General features: G+C 37.6%; 4 protein-coding genes across 6 annotated transcripts; all 4 read right to left on the bottom strand.

The window, feature by feature from the left end:
- Positions 1–661: 661 nt before the first annotated feature.
- LOC131298490 (uncharacterized) lies at positions 662–9788 on the bottom strand. 2 transcript variants are annotated; one of them, XM_058323977.1, is made up of 13 exons: positions 9382–9788; positions 7471–7571; positions 7267–7353; positions 6891–7020; positions 4947–5636; positions 4163–4305; positions 3890–4087; positions 3699–3789; positions 3439–3607; positions 2661–2771; positions 2478–2574; positions 1339–1447; positions 662–876 (listed from the first exon to the last, which is right to left on the bottom strand). In XM_058323977.1, exons 1-12 carry the CDS (start codon positions 9589–9591, stop codon positions 1393–1395), a joined length of 2082 nt encoding a protein of 693 aa, XP_058179960.1. In that variant the 5' UTR covers positions 9592–9788; the 3' UTR covers positions 662–876; positions 1339–1392. The 2 variants fall into 2 exon arrangements, with proteins under 2 accessions (XP_058179960.1, XP_058179961.1); XM_058323978.1 differs by having other exon boundaries at positions 662–873.
- Positions 9789–13148: 3360 nt separating this feature from the next.
- Positions 13149–20852, bottom strand: LOC131298522 (uncharacterized). Its single transcript, XM_058324004.1, has 2 exons — positions 19998–20852; positions 13149–13430 (listed from the first exon to the last, which is right to left on the bottom strand). Exons 1-2 carry the CDS (start codon positions 20598–20600, stop codon positions 13149–13151), a joined length of 885 nt encoding a protein of 294 aa, XP_058179987.1. The 5' UTR covers positions 20601–20852.
- Positions 14098–18671, bottom strand: LOC131336410 (uncharacterized). Of its 2 annotated transcripts, none has more exons than XM_058372241.1 (8): positions 18275–18671; positions 18002–18199; positions 17808–17898; positions 17533–17701; positions 16769–16879; positions 16584–16680; positions 15055–15155; positions 14098–14592 (listed from the first exon to the last, which is right to left on the bottom strand). In XM_058372241.1, exons 1-8 carry the CDS (start codon positions 18367–18369, stop codon positions 14543–14545), a joined length of 912 nt encoding a protein of 303 aa, XP_058228224.1. In that variant the 5' UTR covers positions 18370–18671; the 3' UTR covers positions 14098–14542. The 2 variants fall into 2 exon arrangements, with proteins under 2 accessions (XP_058228224.1, XP_058228225.1); XM_058372242.1 differs by having other exon boundaries at positions 14290–14592; positions 15055–15144; positions 18275–18660.
- Positions 20853–22796: 1944 nt separating the features above from the next.
- Positions 22797–26666, bottom strand: LOC131336412 (uncharacterized). The gene is made up of 6 exons (XM_058372243.1): positions 26239–26666; positions 26005–26122; positions 25836–25894; positions 23357–23470; positions 23148–23261; positions 22797–23050 (listed from the first exon to the last, which is right to left on the bottom strand). The coding sequence occupies exons 1-6, from the start codon at positions 26587–26589 to the stop codon at positions 22985–22987; spliced, it is 822 nt and encodes a 273-aa protein (XP_058228226.1). The 5' UTR covers positions 26590–26666; the 3' UTR covers positions 22797–22984.
- Between the last annotated feature and the right edge of the window lie 798 nt (positions 26667–27464).

Here is a 27464-nt window from a genome sequence, read left to right as displayed (position 1 = left end):
CCATCCCTCCATAGGAAAATGAAAGATGTATATTTTCACAATCAAAATATTTTTGGTTGTATTAAGCCTATGCGAGGATATATATACATTTTTCGTTGGTCCGTTAAGACTCATGAACAAACTCGAGCTCGAGTCAAGCCAAGGCCCGCTCGGCTCGAGCTCGACTCGTTAAGTTTTCACTGAGCTCGAGCTCGTGTTCGTTAAAAACTTAATAAACAAGCTTGAACATAGTAAAACTCGGCTCGACTCGGCTCGTTTGCAACCCTATGTGGGAGTAACCCACCGACCACCAAGATACCACCTCAGGTGACATTTAAATGTTTAGCTTGGTTAGTTACTGCTGACTTGTTCTTTTATTAATGTGACTCCAAGAATATTTGTAAATGTACCCTTCTATCGACTGACCAAATAGGGGGGGAAACTGCACTTCTTTGTTTAAAATTGACAAACAAATCAAGCACGTTTCTGAAGCGTACTAAAGTTTTGAATTAAAACGACTTGCTCGGCTCATGAATGACAAATACAAATGGAAATACGAATCTTAGGCAAACGTTTGTCTTCAATGAGAAGAAGTGAGACACTGGTTGTGGGGCAAAGTGAGTTTAATACTATAGACATCAGTTGGCAATCCTTGTCCAAAAAACAAGCAGTACAGTACAGATACCAATGGAGGATAGCTTCCCCGGGTTATAACAGTCAACAGAATAGTCTAACAAGATGTTTTAACAGCAAAATCATACAACATTGTAACAAAGCAGCGTCTGAAAGTCCAAATTTTGGGCAATTCAATCAACAAAAATCCCATGGAAGCTTCTGGGCCTTTCTAAAGAGAGAATGGTGCAGCCAATAGTCTTCTGATCATTTCATGGCCACCTGCTATATAGCAACAGAAGACAGGGTGTTAGTTTTAGCTAGGAAAAACATCTCTAGTAAGAAAACCCAAACTGTGATTCGACAGACGCAATCTTTCTGAATCCAATAGATAGTCATCTTAAACAGCTTATCTTCTTAATTATTCAACTTAGACGTGTTGATCATTTAGTTCTAAAGTTTAGGGATAAAATAAAGGAAATCAAAATGAAATTAGGAAAGTTAAGTTCATTGCTCTTGAATTTCGATTAGTTAGGCTGGGAAAATGAGGGTAAATTCATTGCTAAGGTGATTTTTTGGTTCTGGTAAAATGATGAGGCATAAGCAGTTTCGTTTTCCTTGTCAAATCCTAAATCTAAACATAGGATGGATAGCGTAGGTAATAATAACACTTCCACAACCAGGAATAGGACGTAAGTGATATTAACATGATTGGCAAAGATAGTCAAGTAGATGATCTAGAGGTACCTTGATTGCACTGACTAAATGGATAGAAAAGTAGCAAAACCAGGTCTGCTTTTGCTAATTACTAGATGACAGTCCGTCAGTACGCTTTCGAGACCATGGCCTTGTTTTCCTGTAAAAGTTGCTTACACTGTTGAGGATCAACCAATTATATTATTCGTTAGGGGAATGCTAGGTACAAAGAAAACTTACCCTGAAAGTACCCCGAGAACAGCAATCAATGGTTGATAATCACTTTGATAATTATGTCACACACATCAAAGTGAATTTCAACCACTAGTTGATCTTTTCGGGATACTTTCGGGGTAAATTTTCTTTGTCCCTAGCATTTCTGTTACTCTGTATTCGTTAACATAAACAAAGTAATAATTTTCGTCAACAAAGCCGAAATGAATCAGAGCACATCTAGTCCCGCTATGTTGAACAAAGTAATAATTTCTGTCAATAAAGCCGAAATGAATCAGAGCACATCTAGTCCCGCTATGTTGAACTTGAGAATATTAACAGTAAAATTGCCCCTCCCCAAAATCTCAGTTTATAACATTCTGAACGATTCTATTTAGAAACTCCCTGTTAAAATAGCTAGAAAACTGAGACATCATAGATGTAAATCTTTATCTTGTCATAGAATCATGTTCATTGTTCAAATCCCTCACCAAGAAGAACAAGGAAATTTTGACCCCATAATTCCACCTTGGGACAGAAAACATGGGTAAAAGTAGATATGGAGGAAATGCTGTAGGGCTGGTACCTTACATTCTTAGGAAAACTCAAATTCTTAATTTGTCAAAGATTTCCATAAATGAGCTTGTCGACATGGGGATTACGAACAAAATTCACTTGTTTAATTAAAAGACCTCTACTGCTTCTAAAATCTCTCCAATCTTTTTTACTCTCAGACTTTTCTTTCAATGTCAAATTGTATTGTGCTGCTGTTAAAATAAACTGTATTCTATGCAAATTTCAGAGAAACACAAATGAAACTATAAAGGAAGAATTTCAATGTTCCTATGTTTACCATACTTGATAAAACTACCCTTAGATATCCTGTAGATAAAAGGATGCAAGAAATTCATACCCTTGCATATGAAGTTTACAAAATGCAACTACAGGGTACATGTGAAACAAATTATGATATTCACCTTCGAGAAGAAATGTATTCTTCAATCTCTCTTTCCTGTTTAACATCAAAGGTGAACCATTTTTCACTCGACTCAACAGCATCCAAGGTTCCCACATCTGTAAATTAAAGAAAAAAATTGACTTGAATTTCATTAGTAAAATGAAGCCCTGGATACATTTTAAAACAATCATGAAAACCTAACCTTGAAGCAGGACATTAGAGTTGTCAGAATATCCATTTAATTTCCAATAAGTGCATCCGTTACTGTCCGAGAGAATAGGTTCAGTTCTAACAGCAGCAGATCCCTTTATACCTGCAGGAGTTTATGAGAAAGAAAGTCAGATTATTTTGTCAAACCTACATAAGAAGAAAACGATGATATGGTTTGAGAATATGGACTTGAAGCATATCCTTACAGAACCACACTTTCTCTGATTAATGCAGTGTCAAAATTAAACAGACCGCAAAATGGCGGTGGTGACAAACCAAGCTGCAGCTGAATAGCTGTGGACTGAAGTGAAGCAACTTTGTTCGCAAATGCAAATTCCTATCTAATGTATTTTGTACGAAATTGACACAAGTTTATGAGCCGTTGTATTAGTATAAATGTTTCATTTTGTAAATACACTTTGAGTAAAAGTTACTGGCGAGTGTATAATATATAAATAGTGAGCCATTCCAAACGTTGGTTTGTTGATCTTTCACAAAAGCCTAGTTAAAATGTTCCAATTTCTTAGGACGAGTAAGTTCTCACCTCAAAATACCTTAAGTCATTTAACAAGCTCAATTAGAACCACAAAAAGCGCAAGCATCAACCAATAGCAAACAAGCTCTTTAGGGTTGTTAACTTAAACTCAATCGAGCTCAACCTCTACCCAAAATCAAGAAGCCCAAAGTTCAAATTTTAATAGCCCAAGAACCCTTTCAACTCAACATATTTGCAGCCCAAAGTTCTAAATTTGTAGACATACAGAACATACCATTAGGTACCATGTCTTGTGATTCCATTATTTCTGCACGAGCTTGAGCCACTTCAGTTTTAATTTGCAAAACAACAGCTTCATGCTCAGAAATTGACAGAGGAGCACCATTTTTCGCTATGATAGCTTTGGCCACCTCATCCACCATCTTCTGCTTCAATTGTTTCTCCTGCACAAATTATCAAAGTTGATGACAGAATTTGAAAAAAAAAATAAAAATCAAAGCCCTGAAGGCAACAGTAGTTCACGAGTTCTGCTACCTTTTGTTTTGCAGCAAGATTTTTTTCTTTTGTTTCCTTCATATTTTGAATAATTTTAAAGTTCTGATCATCCATCCAACTCCTTGCATGTCTGCAAGAAAGTTCAATAAATTGCCAATGGCTTTCTGTAAGATGTAAGAAAGTAAAAGACGACATTAAGAGGGGGGAAAGTGCAAACCGTTATCACTTACGCAGTACAAAGAACTTCATCGCACAAAAACACTAAGAGTCTAAGCCTTTCTGAGGAGTCTAAACTATCATAATCATCAGCTTCCTGACCAAACAAATCCAACTTCAGTTTTTTCAGTACACTCTGCGATCTGGAGGCACACTTCTGTAGAGCATGCAGCCACGAATTTTTGCCATTTTTCTGAGTTATTGCTTCAGAGCTGACATAAAACATTACAGCAATTAGATGGTAACAAGTTTGATTAAGAACATAACTCTAGTGGTGAGGCTCATACTCTTCCCCCAAGTCCTCTAGTATTATTGACAGCAACTGGATATGAAACTGGACAGCTGGAGAATATTTCCCTGGGCGGCCACGTCGCCCATGCATTAATTCTCTAAGTAGTTTTGAAGGCTCCCCTTGCTTCAAATCAAGAATCTACCAAAGGAGAATGGGAAAGTGAAAAAAGTATCTGATATGCTACTAAAATATTGGGATTCTCACCAGACATTAAAATAACATCAATGAACTGCACATCCAACCTGAAGCAAATTGTGAATGCTTATAACAATTTTTCATTAGAACCTAGTCAATATAGCTTCAATAAATAGAGGAAAATACGAAGCACAGTTGACAGTATTCCTACAATCCGTTTGGATGGAGTGATTGGATGAGAAAATAAATCATAATGGTTTCTCAAGAAATCTCACCAATTTTGGTGAAATCTAGCGAGTTGCCAGAAGAAAAACAGACAGCTTATATATACACTGATTTCCTTCATTTCCCACCATTTCTCAGCTCCTTTATTTATCCCAACAAGTTATATGTTTCTCAATGATTTTTTTTTACCAACCCCTCCATCCAGAGTGATTGTTTATCTTCATCAGTACTATGTACCTCATCCTTGAGAACAGTTCATCATGGTGCGTCTATAAACTTAGGGTCTCCAACATGTTAGTGGAAAGATCTCCAGGCCAAACTCAACAATGTCTATAAACTTAACTATGAACCAGAAACACCACGCATGCTAAGGTACATTTCTTCTCGCATTATAGAAATAAATTTAGTATGCTTACTACCTCATTAAAAGCTGTGCAGAATTCCAAGAATTGCAAGGCATAGCCAACATCTTCTGCTGGTAGGTCAACCCCAGCTACGATAGTTACCTCTGCACCTTGAGGCAATGGGATGTCAACATCAATATCATTGTTTTGGAGCTTCAAGGCATCTGCTTCAACTTTATAGGGTCTGCTATCCTTCTGATCTTTACTCTTTTTGCATGCAATCAGATTGGATGAAACATCGTCAGAAACGCTAACCTCTAGATTCTTTTCATCTTCTGGAACGATAACATCTCTATTAGTTTTCACCTCTTTCATAGAAATCACACAATGCCCCATGCTATCCTGCATCCTCGGAGATCCTTGTTTTGAAACTGGAGGGTTTCTGGTATTAGTCTCCTTCAGCAAAATCTCATCATGCTGGTTATCTTCTTTTGTATCCTTTAACCCTCCCTTAGCTAAAACTCCATCAGTCTGTTTTCGATGATGTGTCTTCTTCAACCTCTCATTAGAGATCTGAGGCTTAACATGACTTGTCTCATTCAACAAAATGCCATTGCCACGATTGCCATTTTCCTTTTCCTTTAACCCTGTCTGTTTCATTGTCTTGAGTTTTTGCCCGTTTGGGATTGATGGCAAAGCTATAGAATGTGAATTCATATTAATATTTCCACTAAAAGAATTTTCCTTTCCTCGTTTAATAGGCTCCTGTGAAGGAAAATCATTATAAACATAGGCATACACTTAGCCGACAAGGTAACAATAACACTGATAAACTACAAACGAAATGATAAATCGAAAAGAAATTGAAGCAAAGATATGTTACAAAGGATGCTAAAGCCCTAGCAAATTATTGTCCACTTACATTCCAAATCGGTAAATTTAGTGATCGAAGCGATTACCAAAGGTTTTCCTAAAATTCAACTTATCCTTACCTTTTATAAAAACGGGGAGAAGCAGCACGTCGTTGCTTTCCTCCTATCCTCTTGCCAAAATCACATACACAGTGCCTCCTATCTTCCTTTCTACAAGATTTCCTGTTTGGTTATAATTTCAGCTCACACATGGCCCACAACAAGGCAACCTCTTTGTTTTCCCCCTACAGACTACAATTACCCTTTCCAAATTTTTAACCATGGCGTAACTTATGTGAGTCGGCTTGCGTTTATTAGGTGCAAGATTTGAATGCTTCCACTGAAGACAAGCACGTGCCCAAAACTAGTGAAGTTAAATTTTGAAAGAATGAAAATTTTGTAGAGAAAATGTTTATGCTCCTAAAATTGTATTTCATATAAATAATTTGAGGAACAGTACGTCGTTTTACAACACGATTGTTGCTTGAAAAAATAAGTTCCAATTTTGGTATCCATAAAAGCTATCCTTAGTAGAACTTACCACAATTTAGGCATGTGGAGTATCACGATTCCATTCCTCGTACTGGTACCATTCGTGATGCAACATAGATACAGAGAGCAAGAGGAGGAAAGGTTGTGTATTTCACATAATCCTATATATAGAGCTAAATCTATACAATAATGAATAAAAATCCCAAGTAGATTTTCCAAATCAATACGTATCTGGAGAAGGTCAGCCAATTACCCCAAACAACACACATGCGGATGGATGCCAACATTAAATGTGTATTGACTGTAACCTATGTGTCAGGTGCGGGTATGTATCTAAGTGTCTGTTTCATCCACACCCTTATCCAATTATTGATTATTGAGTATCCAAAGCGAGTATTTCGTACATTTGGGAGGATTCATGTAACATAGACTATGACAAACTAGTTTTCAAGAACGTGCGAATCGCACGTGCTTAATTTCAATGAAAAGATACACATTGCCTAGTACATAATACAACAATCTGTATCTTTTACAATGTTTGAAGTAGCAACATTTGGTATGTAAAGGATATGACACAGATTGTTTGAATTAGCAGCATTTTGGGCAGAATACTCACAGCTTTTACATTCTTGACAACATCAAGATTTTCAGAACCTTGAATATGGAGAAGCTGTGAAACAGAGGAAAAACCAGTTGCCTTGGCTGTGTGCACAAGAATCCCTGTGGGTTGGTGCCCTCGTTTCTTCCTGAAAAATGCAGTTGTTTCTAAAACACTTGAAATAAACTGCAAAAAATAAGAAGATTGAAACAAAACATTTATGAGCATGAAAGAATGAATTTGAAACAGCCCATTATTTTCTTTGGTTCTGTCAGATTGATGTAGTTCAGGGGCAATGCCCGTGATGGTATTTAAGTGTCAAATTATTTTCTGCGATGAAATGTTAATTATCCGGAAGAAAATAAAGCAAAATAGTAAGTTATCAAACACTTACATGCAGAAACTGCAATTGCAGATGCCTCTGCACTTTGGACAGCTCCAGTCCTCCAAAACTGCCACTTCTTCTGCCTTCTCTCCATATCTGATTCACAACCAAACAAACCCGTTGCATGAAATACCATGCAATCACCCCTCCTCCCATCAATTAATACGTAAAAGATATGACAATACTACGAGGAGTAACAAAAACGTATCCAACCTGTTTAAGAGGCACTTGTGACAAAAGTTTATAGTACATTGCTGGTCATTTTTTTTCTGATTCTTGCAGGAAGCCACAAAATCCCTCGTTTTTTGACGGCACTGCAAAAGTGATTTAGCTCATTCAATTAGAAAAGGAGATGAGATCGTACGTGCAAAAATACAATTGAGACTAATCTTATGTAATTCTTGATTCATACTGCATATTGTTGCAAACAAAAAAGTACGGATCAATGCTTTCAAGTTTCAAATGCCACAATGAGGAAAACCATAACCTGCAACAAATTATGCTCTATAAATCTATGTCTTTGTTGATACGAAACCACCTCTTCTCAAGAGAAAAACATCACATTTGTTTCCAAATAAACTTCCTTCCATTGTCGTGTTTTATCATCCCGAGTTCTAATGTGTGTGTGTATTGTATCAAAAGACAAGTGTTGTCTCACAATAACTTGATCTTGATTGTCAAAGTGATAGACGATATTAATGTAGTCAGTAGTCCATTGCAAAGTAAGTGTTGAACAAAAGTCCTAGGGCTTCTGATTTAACATTTTGAATTGCTTTAATAGGAAAAGGTAAATCCTTCCCTCAAATGGTCCTTTGAAAGTATTTGTTCACATAATGGAGCACAAGTTAACTCTTCTTGTGCAGCAGTTGTTTAAGATTCACAGTGCCTTATTAACTAATGCTCAAAGCAGATCGAGAAGATGAAGCCATGCACCAAGAAAGAGGGATTGGAGATGCACTTTGTGAACATGGTAGTTTTAGACAACCACCTTAAATATTCAAGTCATATAAGAGCATTTACGTACTTTGTGAATGTGGTATCTCATTGGATCTTAAGCTTTGGCATTAGGGAAACAAGTTGACATAAGCTCATTTATGTTGTGTATCACTTGCCTATATAATGGATATCATTGGTACTACTTGAAACACAGTGAATGCAAATTCTTTCTGGTTCTCAAAACCTTTCATGGTAGCCCCAATCTGTGTTCTCTTCTTCTTCTTTTTTTCTTGTTTGTTTGAATAACTGAACAGACCATTAATGGGGTTTTTCAGGGTTTTCCCCTCTTGATTTTGTATTTTCTGCAAGGTTTCAAAGAAAAAAGAAAGGGGAAAGCGAAACCCAAATTCAGATCTTAAAACAGCAAGGCTTAGGACTTGTTAACTTCGCCATCTTATGTGTTTATTTTCTTAATTTAAACACATACTACATAATTTATCTGGCTTACACTCTTGCACATTTTGTTATCTCATATGACCACCAAACAAAATAACAGCCCGTTTGGATGGTAAGAAAAGGGAAACAACCAGTCAACATATATCATTTTTGTACATTGCAATTTGCAACCCATTTCTCACGAAATCATTCACTCCAAACAAGTGATTTGGTGAGAAATCTTAGTCCTTTATTTTCTTTTCCTACCAAATCTTTCAATCCAAAGGGGCTGAAAAGTGGTACACAAATAATCAAAGGTAACCAAAAAAAGCTTAGCTTATTCTGCATTTTTCTTATTTAGCTTAAGAAACAACAAAAAAGGTTGAACCAATGAGCCCTTGAACGGGGCAAAATCTCAAAATGAAACCACTACAGTGCCTGCATAGACATGAACACACGTTATATGTGTGTATTCTTGAATGAATAGAGATGCGCACACTATTTTAAAACACAACTGCGTTCAAAACCATTCGATGCATATGAGTCCATGTGCTTTGTGTCTCAAGTTATGTTTTGAAGTTGTGTGCGTAGACTTTCTGTTCCTGAATGTAAAAACATATAAACGATAATCTAAGCTAGCCTGAACACCCAAGTTATTAAAAAAAATACAATAATCTATGGTCGCCCATTTTTGCATCAAACGAAGAGAAAATAACAAGTTAGTAGTTTTCACACGAGGGTTTCATCAAATACCTGGTGGCAAGTCTTCCCATGCTCAGAATCGTAGATTCGACCGTGGATGACACGAACACCCGGACCCTTCGAGCGTTTCTCGGGCAAATCACACCCATCCTCCGATCGCTTCCGAGATTTCTCTTCCTTGGTCTCGACACCCTTTCCAACCTTGCCCTTCTGATCAGGAGAAGAGCTCCGTTTGGACGCAGAGCTTGAAGCAATCGCCATTTTGTCGCAAACCGTGTGTTTCCCCAAGTACTTGTGGAGTTTAAGAAAGGGGTTGTGTGTGTGAGAATTGAATTTCCCCCGGGAATCTGGAAATTTGGAAGAACTTCGGCTGGCGCCAAATGGGTTTTGCTCAGTTTTTGGTTTCTTCGAATTTTTTGCCGCCTATAATATGTGGGTTTGGGACCGCGGTGATCCGATGGGTGGCTTAATTATCTTGGCCCATTTCGGTCTCGGCCCACTCTCGTTGTGAGGATATGAACAGTTGGAGCCCGTAATCACGGTGGTGGGAAATCCGTAATTTCCACCATCGGTGAAAATAATTTAATCTCTTGTAGACAACTTTCTTAGGCTTTTAGCGAAGGCTCCGGATCCCCTGTCCTAATTTGCCTGTCCCACTCCCCTGTCCCAGGTTTTCTGCTTGTGCCACGTAGCCCACTCCTTCCTCACCTCTACCAGAATTTACTTGCCCAGTTAAGATGTTTTTTTCTGGTGTGCACTACTCATACTATAAACATAGTCACTCCGCTTGGTTCATTATTTTGAGAGTAACTTTTACTTTCGATACAGTTTTCAATAAAAAACCTCAACCAAACAAAGTGAGTATAAACAAACATTTTAAGACCAAAAAACATAGAATTTGAAAAATCAACGTGATAAGATTTTTTTTTTAATCGAACTATATTTCATTAAAATGCGAAACGGCACTTACAGCGATTCCATCCGAAAATAGTGACAAGGAAAAACAACACCAACCCATCACAAAGTCAACAATTTGTCAAATTTTTTTAATCGAAGTACATTCCATTAAAATGGGAAACGGCACTTACAGCAATTCCATCCAAAAATAGTGACAAGGAAAAACACCAACCCATCACCGAGAAACAAAATATCTGAGTCACTAACATAAGAGTGGGATGTTAGTGACTCGGATATTTTGTTTCTCTGTGATGGGTTGGTGTTTTTCCTTGTCACTATTTTTGGATGGAATCGCTGTAAGTGCCGTTTCGCATTTTAATGGAATATACTTCGATTAAAAAAATGGACAAATTGTTGGCTTTGTGATGGGTTGGTGTTATTTTTCCTTGTCACTATTTTCGGATGGAATCGCTGTAAGTGCCATTTCGCATTTTAATGGAATATACTTCGATTAAAAAAAAATAACTTATCACGTTGATTTTTCAAATTCTATGTTTTTTGGTGTCTTAAAATGTTTGTTTATACTATGTTTATAGTATGAGTAGTGCACACCAGAAAAAAACATCTTAACTGGGCAAGTAAACTCTGGTGGAGGGGAGGAAGGAGTGGGCTACGTGGCACAAGCAGAAGACTGGGACAGAGGAGTGGGACAGGCAAAATGGGACAGGGGATCCGGAGCCTTTAGGGAATCATATAAAGTTATTTCTTTTTTGTCGGTAATGCAGAGTGTCCTAGATGAACATATGCGTATTTCAGATTAATCCCTGAAACCCATCTCTTGTCTCTTTGGCACACTTATGCATAGAGATTGCGGTGGCTCCTAGAAATTAGAATGGGAAAATGACGGCCCAGGACGTGTTTTGATAATTAATACCCTCCAAAGACATGTTAAGAGCAATTGTTAATGCTGAAAATGTCCTTGACGGGTATTAATTATCAAAACATGTCATTGGCCGTCATTTTTCCAATTAGAAGGGAAAATGACGGCCCGGGATGTGTTTTGATAATTAATACCCTCCAAGGATATGTTAAGAACAATTGTTAATGCTGAAAATGTCCTTGGCAGGTATTAATTATCAAAACATGTCATTGGCCGTCATTTTCCCAATTAAAAGAGAAAATGACGGCCTAGGACGTGTTTTGATAATTAATACCCTCCAAGGACATGTTAAAAATAATTGTTAATGCTGAAAATGTCATTGGCGGGTATTAATTATCAAAACATATCCTTGGCCGTCATTTTCCCAATTAGAAGGGAAAATGACAGCCCAGGATGTGTTTTGATAATTAATACCCGCCAATGACATTTTCAGCATTAATACCCGCCAAGGAATTGGGAAAATGACAGCCAAGGACATATTTTGATAATTAATACCCGCTAAGGAATTATTGGTGAGACCCAAGGAGAAAGCAAACTCATGACCTCATGGGGGCCCGTTGTTATGGGGAGATGGAATTCCATGTTTGGTAATGAGAGAAGAAAGAGAGCGAGAGAGCTTATATACCTTTGAGGGGTCTTAGCTAACACTAACCTTCATCCTAGGAGTAGCTAATTTGGGTGGGGGAAAAGATTGGATAATCCTCAAACTTTGATAGTATTCTCAAAACAATGATTTAATGAGGGCAACCGAGTAATTTATTACATTATCCACTCTATTCACCTATATTACTGCGGAGTATCGCTCAAATCAAGTACAAGCTTATCTCTCTTCCCACCTAATCCTCCTTTATGCCATACAGGCATATACCTCTCTTCTCTCATTCTTTTTTATCTATTCAAACGAGCCGGTAAATCTGAAGTCAAGATCACTAGGCTAACCTTTGGAGTTAAATCATATAAGTTGAGCGACTTTGTATCATCGAGATGAAATTGGAATGCACACACAACCGCCAAGTTTACCGCAAAGAGAACTCTAATTAACCTTTAAAGATGACCAATTCACATCCGTTCTATATCGAGGTCTGAAAGATTCCTCTTATCACCTCCTCTTTCCTCATAATACTTTTTTTTAATTAATGGGAAAAAACATTATGATAGTTATATCTTGCGAAAAATTATTTCATGCCTCAGGAGCAACGCTCTTCCCTCATATGAGTGTGGTGTGGAGGCCCTATCTCCTTGTGCTTGGAGCTCACACATATTCGTGAAGACAGGAGCATGCTCTTGAAGCACTGAGTCATCTCTCCGATAACTCGTACCTCGAGTAAATTTTCAATACAACGGTTATTTGTAACACTCATCTCACATGTGTTGGGACCAACACATACATGGGACTCACTCACCACATGTGAGAGGGCATTACAAATAATTGTTGCATCCAAACTTCTTTTTCCACAAAATTCGAATCACCAATTTTCAAGCATTATTCAATATTTGTGTTATCTTATATTAGGTCCTACTGTACCTTTGTAATGACATCAATGTCATATCTATTGGATCATATCATCAGAAATTTTTTATTTACTCTTCTGTGTAAAAATACGTGGAGAACGCTCTTCATAATGGATCTGGATCCTCTCCGCACATTTCTCTCCAACCATTTACCAAAGCTTTTCACCCCTTCATAATTTAAACGAGCCCCCATATGGGAAGAACCAAAATGGTGTATTTATTTTGGACTCCAAAACGAATTACGATTGGAGAGGTAAGATTTTTCATTTTGAAGATTTGAAGCATGGTAGGATATGATTTCATGTATTGGGAATCCTTAAAATTCTCGAGAATATCTTCTATTTATATTTTTAGTTGACAAAAGTACGTCTCTAGTGTTCTTATTCAACAATGAAAAATTTTAGTACCATTTTTATTTGGAAGAACAGCAAGAAATATATATAGATAAGGCAAACTATTCAGAAGCAAATTAATACAACCCAAAAAAGGTAAAACAGATGACAGGAGAATACAACCCAAAAATAGAGCTACAATTGAAATGGAAAAGCAGTGGCTCTATGCAAAAACTGTTGATCTCTTGCAGCTGTGGGGTGCGTAAAGCACTGCAATGCCCGCTTTGCCAAAGAGTGGGCTTGATTGTTGTCCTTGCGGTCAACCTTAGAGATCCTGCAAGAAGAGTGTTTGGCAATCTCGTTCTCCAGATTGCGCAACAAAATCTGTCAGCGTAGTGACAGTCAGTCGTCCCTGCTAACTGCAATATAACATTTAAACAATCAGAAAAAATATGAACTGAATTGTAGTTGTAAGTTAAAGCCAATTTTGCAGCGAGGCAAGCAGTTCGATTTGTAAAGGAACCCAGACCGCTCCAAGGCGTACCCGCTTTCCAGCCCCATCAACATGGAGGGTTAACGGGCGCGGGTCAGTCCACATGATAGCGGGCTAAGTTTTGAGAACAAAAGGGATGTTGTTGGCAATGTCGGGTGTTGGTCTAAGCACCAAAGGGACGCTCTCTTAAACCAAGTAACAATTTCAGCAATAATGGCTAAAACGGAGTTGGTTATAAAAGGAGACTCCGAGAAAACCAGGAGGTTGCGCTGCTTCCGGATACACCACAGGATTGCGATGGAGTTAAAGAACCGGTCCTTGTCGATTGATTGAGTCGTCAAGCAAATAATGTAGTCCATCAACCAATTGTGGAAATTAAGATCATTTCTAAGAGTTATGAACGGAGCTGGGAAAGCACTGTTAGTTCAAACTTCACGGGAGATGTTGCGGGTATCTTGTTGCATAAATAAATTAAGCTTAAACGGAAAAATCTTAAAGCTCACGGAGGTGACATTTAAATGTTTAGCTTGGCTGCTGACTTGTTCTTTTAATGTGACTCCAATAATATTTGTAAATGTACTCTTCTATCGACTGACCAAATAGGGGGAGAAACTGCACTTCTTGTGAGGCCGATTAAAGTTTGTTTAAAATTGACAAACAAATCAAGCACCCGTTTCTGAAGCTTACTAAAGTTTCAAATTAAAACGACTTGCTCGGCTCATGAATGACAAATCCAAATGGAAATACGAATCTTAGGCAAAAGTTTGTCTTCAATGAGAAGAAGTGAGGCACTGGCTATGGGGCAAAGTGAATTTATAATACCAGAGACATCAGCTAGCAATCCTTGTCCAAAAACCAAGCAGTACAGTACAAATACCAATGGAGGATAGCTTCCCCGGGTTGTAACATAGTTGACAGAATAGTCTAACTGGATGTTCTAACAGCAAAATCATACAACATTGTAACAAAGCAGCGTCTGAAAGTCCCAAATTTGGGCAATTCAATCAACAAAAATCCCATGGAAGCTTCTGGGCCTTTCTAAAGAGAGAATGGTGCAGCCAATAGTCCTCTGATCATTTCATGGCCACCTGCCATATAACAACAGAAGACAGGGTGTTAGTTTTAGCTAGGAAAAACATCACTAGTAAGAAAACCCAAACTGTGATTCGACAGACACTATCTTTCTGAATCCAATAGATGGTCATCTTAAACAGCTCATCTTCCTAATCATTCAACGTAGATGTGTTAATCATTTAGTTCTAAAATTTGAGGATAAAATAAAGGAAATCCAAAATGAAATTAGGGAAGTTAAGTTCAATGCTCTTGAATTTCGATTAGCTAGGCTGGGAAAATTAGGGTAAATTCATTGCTAAGGTGGTTTTTTGGTTATTATAAAATGATTAGGCGCGGGTGTTTCATTTTCCTTGTCAAATCCTAAATCTAAACGTAGGATGCATAGTGTAGGTAATACCATTTCCACACCCAGTAATGGGCTATACATGATATTAACATGATTGGCAAAGATAGTCAAGTAGATGATCTAGAGGTACCTTGATTGCACTGACTAAAACCAGGTCTGCTTTTGCTAATTATTAAATGACAGTCCATCAGTAAGCTTTCGAGACCATGGCCTTCTTTTCCTTTGCTTACACTGTTGAGGATCAACCAATTGCAAAATTTGTTAACATGAACATAGTAATAATTTCCGTCAATAAAGCCGAAATGAATCAAAGCACATCTAGTCCCGCTATGTTGAACTTGAGAATATTAACAGTAAAATTGCCCCTACCCAAAATGTCAGTTTATAACATTCTGAACAATTCTATTTAGAAGCTCCCTGTTAAAATGGCTAGAAAACTGAGACATCATAGAGGAAAATCTTTATCTTGTCATAGACTCATATGTTCATTGTTCACAGCCCTCACATAGAAGAACAAGGAAATTTTGACCCCATAATTCCAGCTTGGGACAGAAAACATGGGTAAAAGTAGAAATGGAGTAAATGCTGAAGGCCGGTACCTTGCATTCTCATAAAAACTCAATTCCTAATTTGTCAAAGAATTTGTCGACATGGTGATAACAAACAAAATTCACTTGTTTAATTAAAAAATCCCTCTGCTGCTTCTAAAATCTCTCCAATCTATTGTATTCTCAGACTTTTCTTTTATGATCTATTGTTTGGACATAAAACGTAAAATATTTTGTTGGTAAAATAACTTTAACCAAAAAAATATTATCGTTTTCATTTACGGCTGTTTGGTTGACAAGTTAAAAATAATTTCTATTGAAATAGATTTCCAACCTTTTGAAACGAAAACTGACTTGAGGATTTACATAAGCATAGCCACAAACAAACACACACACACACACACACACACACACACACATATATATATATATATATTTCTCTATGACTATATCTATACATTCATAATCATATGAGAGAGAGAGAGAGAGAGAGAGAGAGAGAGAGAGAGAGTTTATGCAGGAACTTTTTTGTGCAGCAGAGATTATGTGTTGGAAAGAGATGGGTTTCAAGAAGAACACTAGCTAGCTAGTGGCTGTTCGTGCAATTTGCATGCGCTCATGGGTAGGGGTCCAAGGGGGAATGACGGGCTCAATGAATTCCATACACGCTGCACCCAAAGATGACTTATGAAGTCTCTGAAAGGAAAGCATTGTCACCCAAGCGATGGAAAATATTTTGCCCGGAAAATGTGGTTTGCACTTTTTATCCAACCAAACAAGGAAAAAAGGGTAAAATATTTTACAGGAAAACATTTTACTGCAAAACAAACAGAGCCTTAACGTCAACTTGTATTCTGTGCTAATTTTCTGTTTGACCAAAAGAAAACTTGTATTCTGTGCTGCTGTTAAAAAAAACTGTATTCTGTGCAAATTTCAGAGAAACATACAGATGAAACTAAATAGGAAGAATTTCAATGTTCCTATGTTTACCATACTTGATACAACTACCCTTAGAACTCCTGTACATAAGGATGCAAGAAATTCATAGCCTTGCATATGAAGTTTAATAAATGCACCTACAGGGTATAAGTGAACAAATTATGATATTCACCTTTGGGAAGAAATGCATTCTTCAATCTTTCTTTCCTGTTCAACATCAAAGATGAACCATTTTTCACTCGACTCAACAGCATCCGAGGTTCCCACATCTGTAAATTAAAGAAAAAAAAATTGACTTGAATTTCATTCGTAAAATGAATCCTTGGATAAATTTTAAAACAATCATAAAAACCTAACCGTGAAGCAGGACATTAGAGTTGTCAGAATATCCATTTAATTTCCAATAAGTGCGTCCGTTAATGTCCAAAAGAATAGGTTCAGTTCTAACAGCAGCAGATCCTTTTATACCTGCAGAAGTTTATGACAAAGAAACTCAGATTATAATGTCAAACCAATATAAGAAGAAAACGATGATATGGTTTGGGAATATGAACTTGGAACATATCCTTACAGGACCACACTTTCTCTGATTAATGCAGTGTCAAAATTAAACAGACCGCAACATGGCAGTGCTAACCAAGCTGCAGCTGCATAGCTGGGGTCTGAAGTGAAGCAACTTTGTTTGCAAATGCAAATTCCTATCTATGTATTTTGTACGAAATTGACCCAGGTTTATGAGCCGTTGTATTAATATAAATGTTCCAATTCGTAAATACACTGAGTAAAAGTTAGTGGCGAGTGTATAATATATAAATACCGAGCCATTCCAAAATGCTGAGTTGGTTTGTTGATCTTTCACAAAAGCGTTGTTAAAAAATTCCAATTTCTGAGGACAAATAAGTTCTAGACTCAAAATACCCTAAGTCATTTAACAATCTCAATTAGAACCACAAAAAGCGCAAGCATCAACCAATAGCAAACAAGCTCTTTTAGGCTTGTAACTTGTTAACTTAAACTCAATCGAGCTCAACCTCTACCCAAAATCAAGAAGCCCAAGAACCCTTTCAACTCAGACATATTTGCAGCCCAAAGTTCTAAATTTGTAGACATACAGAACATACCATTAGGTACCATGTCTTGTGATTCCATAATTTCTGCACAAGCTTGAGCCACTTCAGTTTTAATTTGCAAAACGACAGCTTCATGCTCAGAAATTGACAGGGGAGCACCATTTTTCACTATGATAGCTTTGGCCACCTCATCCAGCATCTTCTGCTTCAATTGTTTCTCCTGTACGAATTATCAAAGTTGATGACAGAGAATTTGAAAAAAATATATATATATAACAGCATCATTCTAAGCCCTGAAGGCAACAGTAGTTCACAAGTTTTGCTACCTTTTGTTTTGGAGCAAGATTTTTTTCTTTTGCTTCCTTCACATTTTGAATAATTTTTAAGTTCTGATCATCTATCCAACTCCTTACATGTCTGCAAGAAAGTTCAATAAATTGCCAATGGCTTTCTGTAAGATATAAGAAAGTAAAAGATGACTTTAAGGGGGTGGGGGGGAGTGCAAACCATTATCACTTACGCAGTACAAAGAACTTCATCGCACAAAAACACTAAAAGTCTAAGCCTTTGTGAGGAGTCTAAACCATCATAATCATCAGCTTCCCGACCAAACAAATCCAACTTCAGTTTTTTCAGTACACTCTGCGATCTGGAGGCACACTTCTGTAAAGCATGCAGCCACGAAGTTTTGCCATTTTTCTGAGTAATTGCTTCAGAGCTAACATAAAACATTGCCGCAGTTAGATGGTAACAAGTTTGATTAAGAACATAAGTCTAGTGTTGAGGATCATACTCTTCCCCCAAGTCCTCTAGTATCAGTGACAGCAACTGGATATGAAACTGGACAGCTGGAGAATATTTCCCTGGGCGGGCACGTCGCCCATGCATTAATTCTCTAAGTAGTTTTGAAACCTCCCCTTGCTTCAAATCAAGAATCTACGAAAGGAGAATGGGAAAGTGAAAAAGTATTTGATAGGCTACTAACATATTGGGCTTCTCACCAGACATAAAAATAGCATCAATGAGATAGTAAAACCCAACAAATGAACTGCACATCCAACCAGAAGCAAATTGTGAATGCTTATAACAATTTTTCATTAGAACCTAATCAATATAGCTTCAATAAATAGAGGAAAATACGAAGCATAGTTGACAGTATTCCTACAATCCGTTTGGATGGAGTGATAGGATGAGAAAATAAATCATAATGGTTTCTCAAGAAATCTCGCCAATTTTGGTGAAATCTAGCAAGTTGTGAGAAGAAAAACAGAAAGCTTATACATGCACTGATTTCCTTCATTTCCCACCATTTCTCAGCTCCTTAAATTATCCCAACAAGCTACTGGCAAGTGACCACTATAATAACCAAGGAACACAGCACACCACTTTAAACACAGAAATTTGCAAGTATAACATAAAGAGCGACAACGAAAACAATTTTCACTTGATGCTTACAACAATAAACGTCATCTGAAAGCATAAAAAGGTACAGGGGTAATACAAGTCAACAAAATTTGCCAAATGTTGTCTTTACCGCAGGCCTTAAACAATTCAATTACGTCATAAACAAGCAATTTTATGCATAATAGTGGAGTAATTGCACCAAGTAAACAACCAAAGAAAATAAGGAGAAAGAGAAGATAGGGAGAAAATTCTGTTCAATCAATGCTTGCATAATTTGGCCAGTTTATGACCTATATGTGAAACCAAATGCAGCAACGTAAGCGAATACCATTGAAGATTTCACCTCAAAGATGCTACAAGCCTTGAAGAACCATTCTCTCCCTCTCCGTCTCCTTCTTCCCCATCCCCCTCTCCTCTCAAAAAAAGAAATCCAACCTTCTTACCATCTGCCACTGCTATAAAGTGAATACCATTGAAGAGTTCACCTCGAAAATGTCCAAATTTTTACCCTCCTCTAAATCCACGAATATAAAGACTCCATAACCATTGTGGTCTACTGGTCTTCAAACTCAAAGTAAAAATAGGCTTGAATTGTTCTCCTTGGAGGTCCATTCCATAATTTGGATTCTTTCAATTCTCACTTCCTCCTTGTTTTCGTTCCATCGTTTTCCTAACTGAATCACAGAGCTCTATCTGGATTTGACAATTTTTTTATTTCCAATAGATGGAGATCCAGGATAGCAAGGAAAACGATATAGGTCCTGGTCTATACGACTAATTCAAAAACTCAAATTAAATTTTACAACAAGCCCTTGAAAAAAATTGCAAATGAACCATAGAACACAAGATTACAAGATCACTAGATATTCTAAAATAGGCAAGCATAAGCTAAGCAAAGGGCAACAAAAGTATAGTTTTCCTTAATACCTATGATTTATCCAAACAATGCTAAAGTTTCCAGGGGAAGACGAGTCGATGTTCTATTGACGACAAGCTCCAAAATAGACAGACATATAACTGATTTTCTACATAATAGCAATTTTCTACACAAGAATGCAAGTAACAATGCAGAAACAAAGAAAGAAAGGTGAGGAGAAAGACATATTGCTTACATTTGAGTAGGCAGAGAAACAAGAGTCCCCACAATAACGGCATAAGCAAGAAACAGTTTCTGCATTCAAATGATCAAGATTCAAGATAAGTTGTCCAATATCTCTGGGATAAGCTCCTTCAGTCCAATTTTCTTCCAAAATGATCGAGTTATTAGGATTCCTCTTCTCACCATTACAGCTTAACAATTCTGAAAACTCAATATGCGAAACTGAGGAGCTATGGCCACCATGGAAGTCATCAAGATTAGTAAATAGATGTAGACCACCCCAAGTTAGCAACACGTGACAAGTACTCCAGATTATATCCTTTACATCGCTATCAAGAGGGAGACCAAGAATCAGTACTTTCTCTTTATTGTTCAGACAATCCATGCCGCGTTGCTTGCTCATTCGAACGAGTGATTTCTCCACTATCGACGTGCGCGTAAGAATCGCGAAGAAAGTCATCCAAAATGTCTCTTGTAGAAACCAGTCCAGAAAAAGGAAACACCAAAAAAACAAAAAAACGAGATTCTTGGAGGAAGAGATTTCCTCTAAAGACCCAACAACCCCCACAAGTTGATAATGACTTTGACCACAAATAGGTAGACACAAATTATGCATAAAAACCTAACAACAATGACAGTATTCTTGAGGACACAGAGTGTAGCTCTCGCGAACCAGGACTGACGGCCGTTGAAAGCCCCTACTGCCTCCACTAAGAACTTCCTTGCAAAATTTAGATTCTCGAAATACAACTCCGGCCGGTCTTCTCCGTCCGCGACCAATCTGTCCTTCAGCAAGACACAGAGAATCACTGCTCGCATAAATTTTTCAAGAAAATCCAATAACACGTGCCACATCTCTCTCTCTCTCTCTCTCTCTCTCTCTCTCTCAAGAATTAGAATAACCCCGCATTTTTCCTTTTTGAATATTGAACGTGTTCTTTATATATGGAAAAACCAGAGGCCAGGTGGCCATTCCCTTGGAGGAAATTTTTGGGTGCCGGATGGGTACTATATGTTGTCCGTTCGGCGCATCCGGACCATCCAGTTTAGTTTTGGACGGCTCGGATTTGAGAAGAGAAAAAAGAGAGAGAAAGAGGAGAGATAGAGGTGGGGTGAGAGGAGAAAGAGTTTTAATCTGAACCGTCCAACACACTTTTGAATGGCCCAAGATGGATTGTTTCAGGCACCACATGGTACCCATCAGATACCCAAAAATTTCTCATTCCCTTGACTCGTACTGATGAGAATTTTACTCCACACGAAGTTGAACAAAAAACTGCTGAATTGACCTATTTCTGGCCTTTACCGATTGAAGTTCTTTTTTGATAAAAATGAATTAAAGAATGAAGGCTTTCTCAATAGGAGAGAAAAAAAGAAGCAAATAATCAATCCTTTTTTTTTCACTTAATTGAACTTCTTTAGAACGTTCACTCGAGCCAAGCATACGACGTATATGGAACAATCCTAAAATGAAACTCTTTTTTGGCCTTTTTTAGATTTCTCTCTCATATAATAAATGTCTGAAATCTTGGGTTATTAATTGGTGGAATCGAAACTTCTTTTGAATGATATTCAAAAAAATTCATAGAATTAGAAGAACTCGTTCATTCCCATTACAAGAGAAAATAGGTGGTCACTAGTCAAACAAAGAGCGAGCAAAAACAGCAATAGTCCTCCTCAATGAGATCAGAGGCTCCATGATCTTGGGGCCATTGGAAGTTATGTTTGGTCATTACCTTCAGGGGTAGCTCTGGAATAAGTCGAGGTGTGTGCAATTGTACAAATTGATCCGGACATCCGGTTAAAAAAAAAAAATCAAACGCAGCAAAGTAAAAATGGGTAGTGATTTTTACCCTCCTTTTTTTTATACTCACTCCTGTTTTGTTTTCTTGTGATGTTAATTTACACTCTTGTCCTCCAAGTGTAAAAGTATATATAAATAAAAGGTTAATTTTATAAATTTATAACACAAAAGGACAAAAAAAGAGTGTGATTATATAAAATGGGTGTGGAAATCAATTACCCTAGCACAAAAGACAAAAGAATAAACCAATTTACTTGGGAAAAAGAAGCAGCAACAATTATCAATAACCAGTTCAAACCAGTGACCAGTTTTTTTAAAAAGTCATCGAAAAAGCAGTAGCGTCTACTTTGGGCTTCACACCGGACACGGAGAAAGCAGCGCTTAGTCGCTTACATGGAGAGAGGTGAGTGAACAAAGAAATCAAAAACTACACTCAAAATTTTTAGCAAACAAATTGAAATTACGTACAGGTGAGTAGCGAGTGTGTAACTAAACTAACCTTATCTTCAGTGGTAATGAGACAACACCACATGGTGTCCCAACACCCTCCTCCGCACATTCATTTCTGGGGTCACACAATTAGTCATGAGCCTCATATGAATTGTAATGGATGACGGGGTTGAGACAACATGTGGCAGTATTCAAAGACCGGTGAATAATTTTTCTATATGTAGAGAGGTGCAAAAAAGCCAATAAAAGCTAACAGAAAGACCGCACATCTACACCCACCACCACACACACAATACGCATCCAAAAAAAGTCAAATAGTTTCTCACAAAATCCATTGGTTTTTCGTTAAGATCAAACACCAAAAAAATTGTCTTCAACTCTTCAAGCATAAAACTCACTAGCTCATAACAATCGGAGAGTTTCACATCTACAATTTTTTTTTTGTCAGAACCATGGATCTGCAACTTTGGATCACCAATGGGTGATAAAATGGAGCAATGGCTAGCCATAGGCCCATAACTTTCTCTGCATTGATTAAACTACAAAACTCATGGGCTATATGTGAATCCCTGATATTCTACTAAGTTCCGATTTGTTTTGTTTTTGACGACAATAGATCAAAACTGGAAAAAAGAATGTGCATCAGAACAAAAGAATTCCTAGTATATACAGTCTATTTGGGGGTATACTCTGTTTCCGAGAAAAAGATGGCGTTCCCCTTGCATTGACGGATATGTGAAATTCATCTATATAGGTATCAGAGATGTGAAGTCTTCCATGTCATCTCGAGAAGTCCAAAACACCTTAACGGCCTAAATACATAAAAAAAAAATTAAAGGTCAGACCATGACACAGATTCTTCTTATACCAAAAGAAAAAATTCTTTCGAGTTTCGACACATACTATTACCTCAATTTGTGTATCTTTGATAGATGTCAAAGAGCGCAAGGCGCTCTCAAGTTCTGAATAACAGTTGATGGCAGGCAGCTCATACTTGCAATTAGCAGCAAGCAGAATTGTGACCTAAGATCCAAAGCAACATGACTATAATGAAGAGATATATGTAAAAATAAATAAATAAATATATTTATATATATAAGCGTGTGGTAAATACTCACAATGACATATCTATGATTTACATTGACGTGGGCATCTTGTTTCTTCCGCTCCACATTACACATAAGATCAAAACTTTTCTTCCAACCTTCCGTCAACCGCCACTTATTGTTTACCTGAAAGGATAGATCAAATTAGATAGTCAAGTTATAGAAACACAGATATAAACCATGTTTCAGTGCAAGCAAAAAAAAAAAAAACAACATACCAGCAATCCCAAGCAAAAGTGGAAAAGAAAAGATCACCCATTTGCTGGGTATAGAAAGTACCCCCCAAAAGTCAATAACCCAATTCTCAGTTCCACAAAACACATGCCACAAACAAAAAGAAGACTGGCGATGAAACCGCACACACACATAAAAGAAACCCAGCAATTCCTGGCAATACATCTTTAGAGTTTTCTTGCTACCAATTTGCCTTCTTACTAAAGCACAACAGACAAACTAGGAGAAAAGATATCTAAATCCTTCAAAACATCTTATATTAGGCTGTAGGGCACGTTACATGGTCAGCGATACAACGTCAATTCAGTTTGATCATATGCTTTGAATGTGGAATACAGAAAAGTGAGAAAACCGAAGTGAGATCAAGACTATATAAGAAGTTGGTCATATCAGAGCGTACGTTCATATGTTGTATTCAACTGATTATAGGTAGTGCTAAGCCTAGTATAGTTGTCATTTCATGACCTATAAGTGAAAATAAAAGCAGTAACCTAAAAGCCACTGCCATTGAAGAGTTCACATTGAAGATGCTACAAGCTTTGGAGAACCATTCTCCCTCCATCTCTCTGAAAACAAAACAAAAAAAATTCCACTGTTCTTACCACCTGCCACTGCCATAAACCCATTGCAACAGCCACCAAAACTCCATCCGACCACTAGCAGAAACCAAGCCTTAATTTCTCTACCTAAATAGGATTTTTCTCCAGGTTTGGACAATGTCAGGATGAGATGCTGAGGAACTAATTTTCATTCAGGATTTCTGGTCCATGGTTGATTGCTGTGGATTTCATTTTGGAGAAGAACTTTAGGAAGCATTCAGTATATTGGCTGGATGTACGAAAGGACCAAAAACCACTCCTAAAGGCTGTTGAAATCCTAAAAATCTTACGCCTATACCTTTTGCATCGTTTGTGACGAGACTACCACAACTTAAGATCAACGAGGAGATCATATGTCCTGATTTTCTCTTAATGGAGCTCATGAATCCAATAATAAGACAAGAGCAAATATATCTTTTGTTTTCCACTTTTGGGCTGACGTTTTTATACCTTGTGCCAAATAAACCCATACTCCAATTAGCCAACTCAAACTGAAACGGTCCAAACATGTGAATTCTATAGATTGGAATTAAACTGACACAAAAAAAAAAAAAAGTCGATGACCAAATGATACAAGGAGCATACTTTGGGAAACAAAACTGTATTTGAACCGTTAAGTTAGATTTCTAATAGATAAACTTGATTAATTTATAGGTAGGGACAAACACTATTATATGTACATACTTGATTAATTTATACATAATTATGCCTATATTATATGTACTCTACTAGATAGTTCAGATACTTAGCTGCTCCTTGGAAATTAATGAGCCAAAAATAATTAAATCACATAAAATAACTTGGAACCTTTGTAAATTATACCATGTGAATCCAATTAAATATAGTAAATTAGTAATATACTAAGAGTAGTTACAACACTATTAGCAAAAGATAAGTGATGAGTGTTCAAAAAACACCAGAGAGGTAAAGGACTAGTGAAGTGGTTCATGACAGCAAAAACAGAGTTGTGCTGTCACCCCCTTCAAGGACGGCAGGACGCAACCGACACCGATAATCAGTTACTCAATAAAATCAAGACTTGATATAATAGTGCTTTCGATAAGCGTGATATACATGTATTGCTTGATTTGATCTTGTACACATTTTATAGTCCCCGTCAAGTGTTTTGAACTTCAAAATATTCTGTCCTCTAAAGTCTAAACAAGTAACTCAAATACCGTTAACCCATGATGGTATGTCATCAATTAAAACTGCAAAGCCATCCAGATAAAGTAGACGACCTCTTAACAGTAGTTACACTCGGGATCCGAAAGAGCTCACTATCTGATCTATGGTTTCTTAACACTCAAAGGACGGCTAAGAATTTGCACCAAGGCGAGGCTCTCATAGGAACATCTATGTAACTTCTTTAAGAGCACTAAATCATGAAGCACGTGACATGGTAGAGTTATACAACTAATTCAAAAACTAAAAATAAATTTTATAACAAGCCCTTGGAAAAAATTGAAAATGAATCATAGAACACAAGAACACTCAGAATCTAAAATAGGACAAAAGTAAAGTTTTCCTTAATAACTGTATACAACAGTAAGAGTTACCCAAAACAATGCAAAAGTTACCAAGGGGAAGAAAAATCGACGTTCTATTGATGACAAGCTCCAAATTAGACAAATATGAGGAGAAAGACATATACTTACATTTGGGTAGGCAGAGAAACAAGACTCCCCACCATAACGGCACAAGCAAGAAACAGTTTCTGCATTCAAAGGATCAAGATTCAAGATAATAATGGGTAACAAAAATCCGAAACATATAAAAGATGATAATTCCCAAAAAAAAATAAAAAAATAAAAAAAGAGTTAAAACCTGATAACAACAAGTGTAAGCCACGGGGACTGTGTGACTCCGGTAGGGATGCGTCCATAGTATCTGAAATCAAGTCGAGATCTTGGCAAATTCGGCCAGTGGCACCTTGGAAAGCAACCTAGTGTTTAATTTGACAATGCGAAGAGCATAAGAAATATAAACTCAGATTAACAGAAGATTTTTTTCGTATTTATTTTTGTTCGTTTTGCGGAAAAGGAAATTAAAAAACAAAACCTGAAAAACGAGCACAGAATCCGTCCCAAAGAGCATCGAGAGGAAGTCATACAGAGCCATGGCCAATAAGAACATAAAAAACGAAGCAACCGCCATCCAATCTCTATCACCCTCGAGCCGATCCAAAGATCTCGAAGAATTTGCCGGTTTCGGTGTTACCGCCGGTTTCGGTGTTACCCGAGATTTTCGGGAGTGGTGGTGAGAGCGTATTCTATGCCTCGTCGAAGAACTCGAATAGCTGCTTCCTTTTTTAGCGTAGCCTCCCATCTCGCCGCCTGACACCGATTCGATGTGGCAGCAGATGATCACCATCGCCAGAAGCGCCACGGCTATCAGAATCTTCTTCGCCATTGTCACTGAAACCAGAGAACGGGCAGAACCTCCTCCTCCTCCTCTTATTCGTTCAGTCAGTCAATTGCTTATTCTAGGGTTTTGAATCCCCATCGCTTCCAATTTACTTATATAGGTTTCGTTTTGGCTTATTTACCTTTTTGGTCCTCAAAGTATTAGTAAGCTGTCAATTTGGTCCCTAATGTACACGTTTAAACAATTTCGTCCCCATTGTTTAAAATATATGTCTAAATGGTCCTTGGCCCTAACGCCGTTTCTTGTTTCCTTCCACACGAGGGGCATTTTTGATATTTCACATATCTTATCTTCTTCAAACCCTGTTAACCCTAAGATAGCCAACAATGGGAATCAATCAAACAACAACAATCAACCAAACTCAGAAATTTGAATCACACCCACCGGTTGATTCAAGAGGCAAAGACTCCAATCACTCTACCACCCTCTTTCATTCTCAAACCACTCTCTCCATTTCCCTTTCTTGTCTCACTTCCTCCCAATCCCAAACAATGAAATCAAACAACGACAAGAACAACAACAATGAGGATCGAGGTAGGGGACGTTGGGGTGGGGGTGAATCAGGGAGATAGAGGCAACTAAGGGGATAACGCACTTGGGGGACTCCACCTTGGTGCAGGGCCAGGCATTCTTTGTCATGCGGACAACGTCGAGGCCTTCCAGATTGGGTTGGGCTATCTCAAACATGGTGGTTTTTAGAGAGAAAGACAGTGTCCCACGATCTTTGTCTGTATAGCTCTGTCATCACATGTTAAACAATTGAAGTAAATGGACAAAGCTTTGGCAAAATCGACTCGGGTTTGGCACGGATATGCAACCAGTGAATGGGGGTGGGGGATAAGTTATGAAGTCATCTGTAC

This window comes from Rhododendron vialii, chromosome 8a, assembly GCF_030253575.1.
Source record: "Rhododendron vialii isolate Sample 1 chromosome 8a, ASM3025357v1".
Taxonomy (NCBI): domain Eukaryota; kingdom Viridiplantae; phylum Streptophyta; class Magnoliopsida; order Ericales; family Ericaceae; genus Rhododendron; species Rhododendron vialii.
This window is presented reverse-complemented; position numbering and strand designations above follow the sequence as displayed.

Bases quoted from the DNA above. Each gene is read 5' to 3' on its own strand.
- LOC131298522 (XM_058324004.1), bottom strand. From the start codon at position 20,600: ATGCATAATTTGTGTCTACCTATTTGTGGTCAAAGTCATTATCAACTT. The intron at 13,431-19,997 runs GTAAGCAATATG...GTTATATTGCAG, and splicing joins GTTTCTCTGCCTACTCAAAT to TTAGCAGGGACGACTGACTG.
- LOC131298490 (XM_058323977.1), bottom strand. From the start codon at position 9,591: ATGGCGATTGCTTCAAGCTCTGCGTCCAAACGGAGCTCTTCTCCTGAT. The intron at 7,021-7,266 runs GTAAGTGTTTGA...TGCATTTTTCAG, and splicing joins TGCAATTGCAGTTTCTGCAT to GAAGAAACGAGGGCACCAAC. The intron at 4,088-4,162 runs GTATGAGCCTCA...GTTTTATGTCAG, and splicing joins CTAGAGGACTTGGGGGAAGA to CTCTGAAGCAATAACTCAGA.
- LOC131336410 (XM_058372241.1), bottom strand. From the start codon at position 18,369: ATGCATGGGCGACGTGCCCGCCCAGGGAAATATTCTCCAGCTGTCCAG. The intron at 15,156-16,583 runs GTGAATATCATA...GATCCTCAACAG, and splicing joins GAATGCATTTCTTCCCAAAG to TGTAAGCAAAGGAAAAGAAG. The intron at 14,593-15,054 runs GTACCTCTAGAT...GTTATATGGCAG, and splicing joins TTTTAGTCAGTGCAATCAAG to GTGGCCATGAAATGATCAGA.
- LOC131336412 (XM_058372243.1), bottom strand. From the start codon at position 26,589: ATGGCGAAGAAGATTCTGATAGCCGTGGCGCTTCTGGCGATGGTGATC. The intron at 23,471-25,835 runs GTAAGTATATGT...CTATCCTTTCAG, and splicing joins GTTTCTCTGCCTACCCAAAT to GTAAACAATAAGTGGCGGTT. The intron at 23,262-23,356 runs GTGAGTATTTAC...TTTGGATCTTAG, and splicing joins TAAATCATAGATATGTCATT to GTCACAATTCTGCTTGCTGC.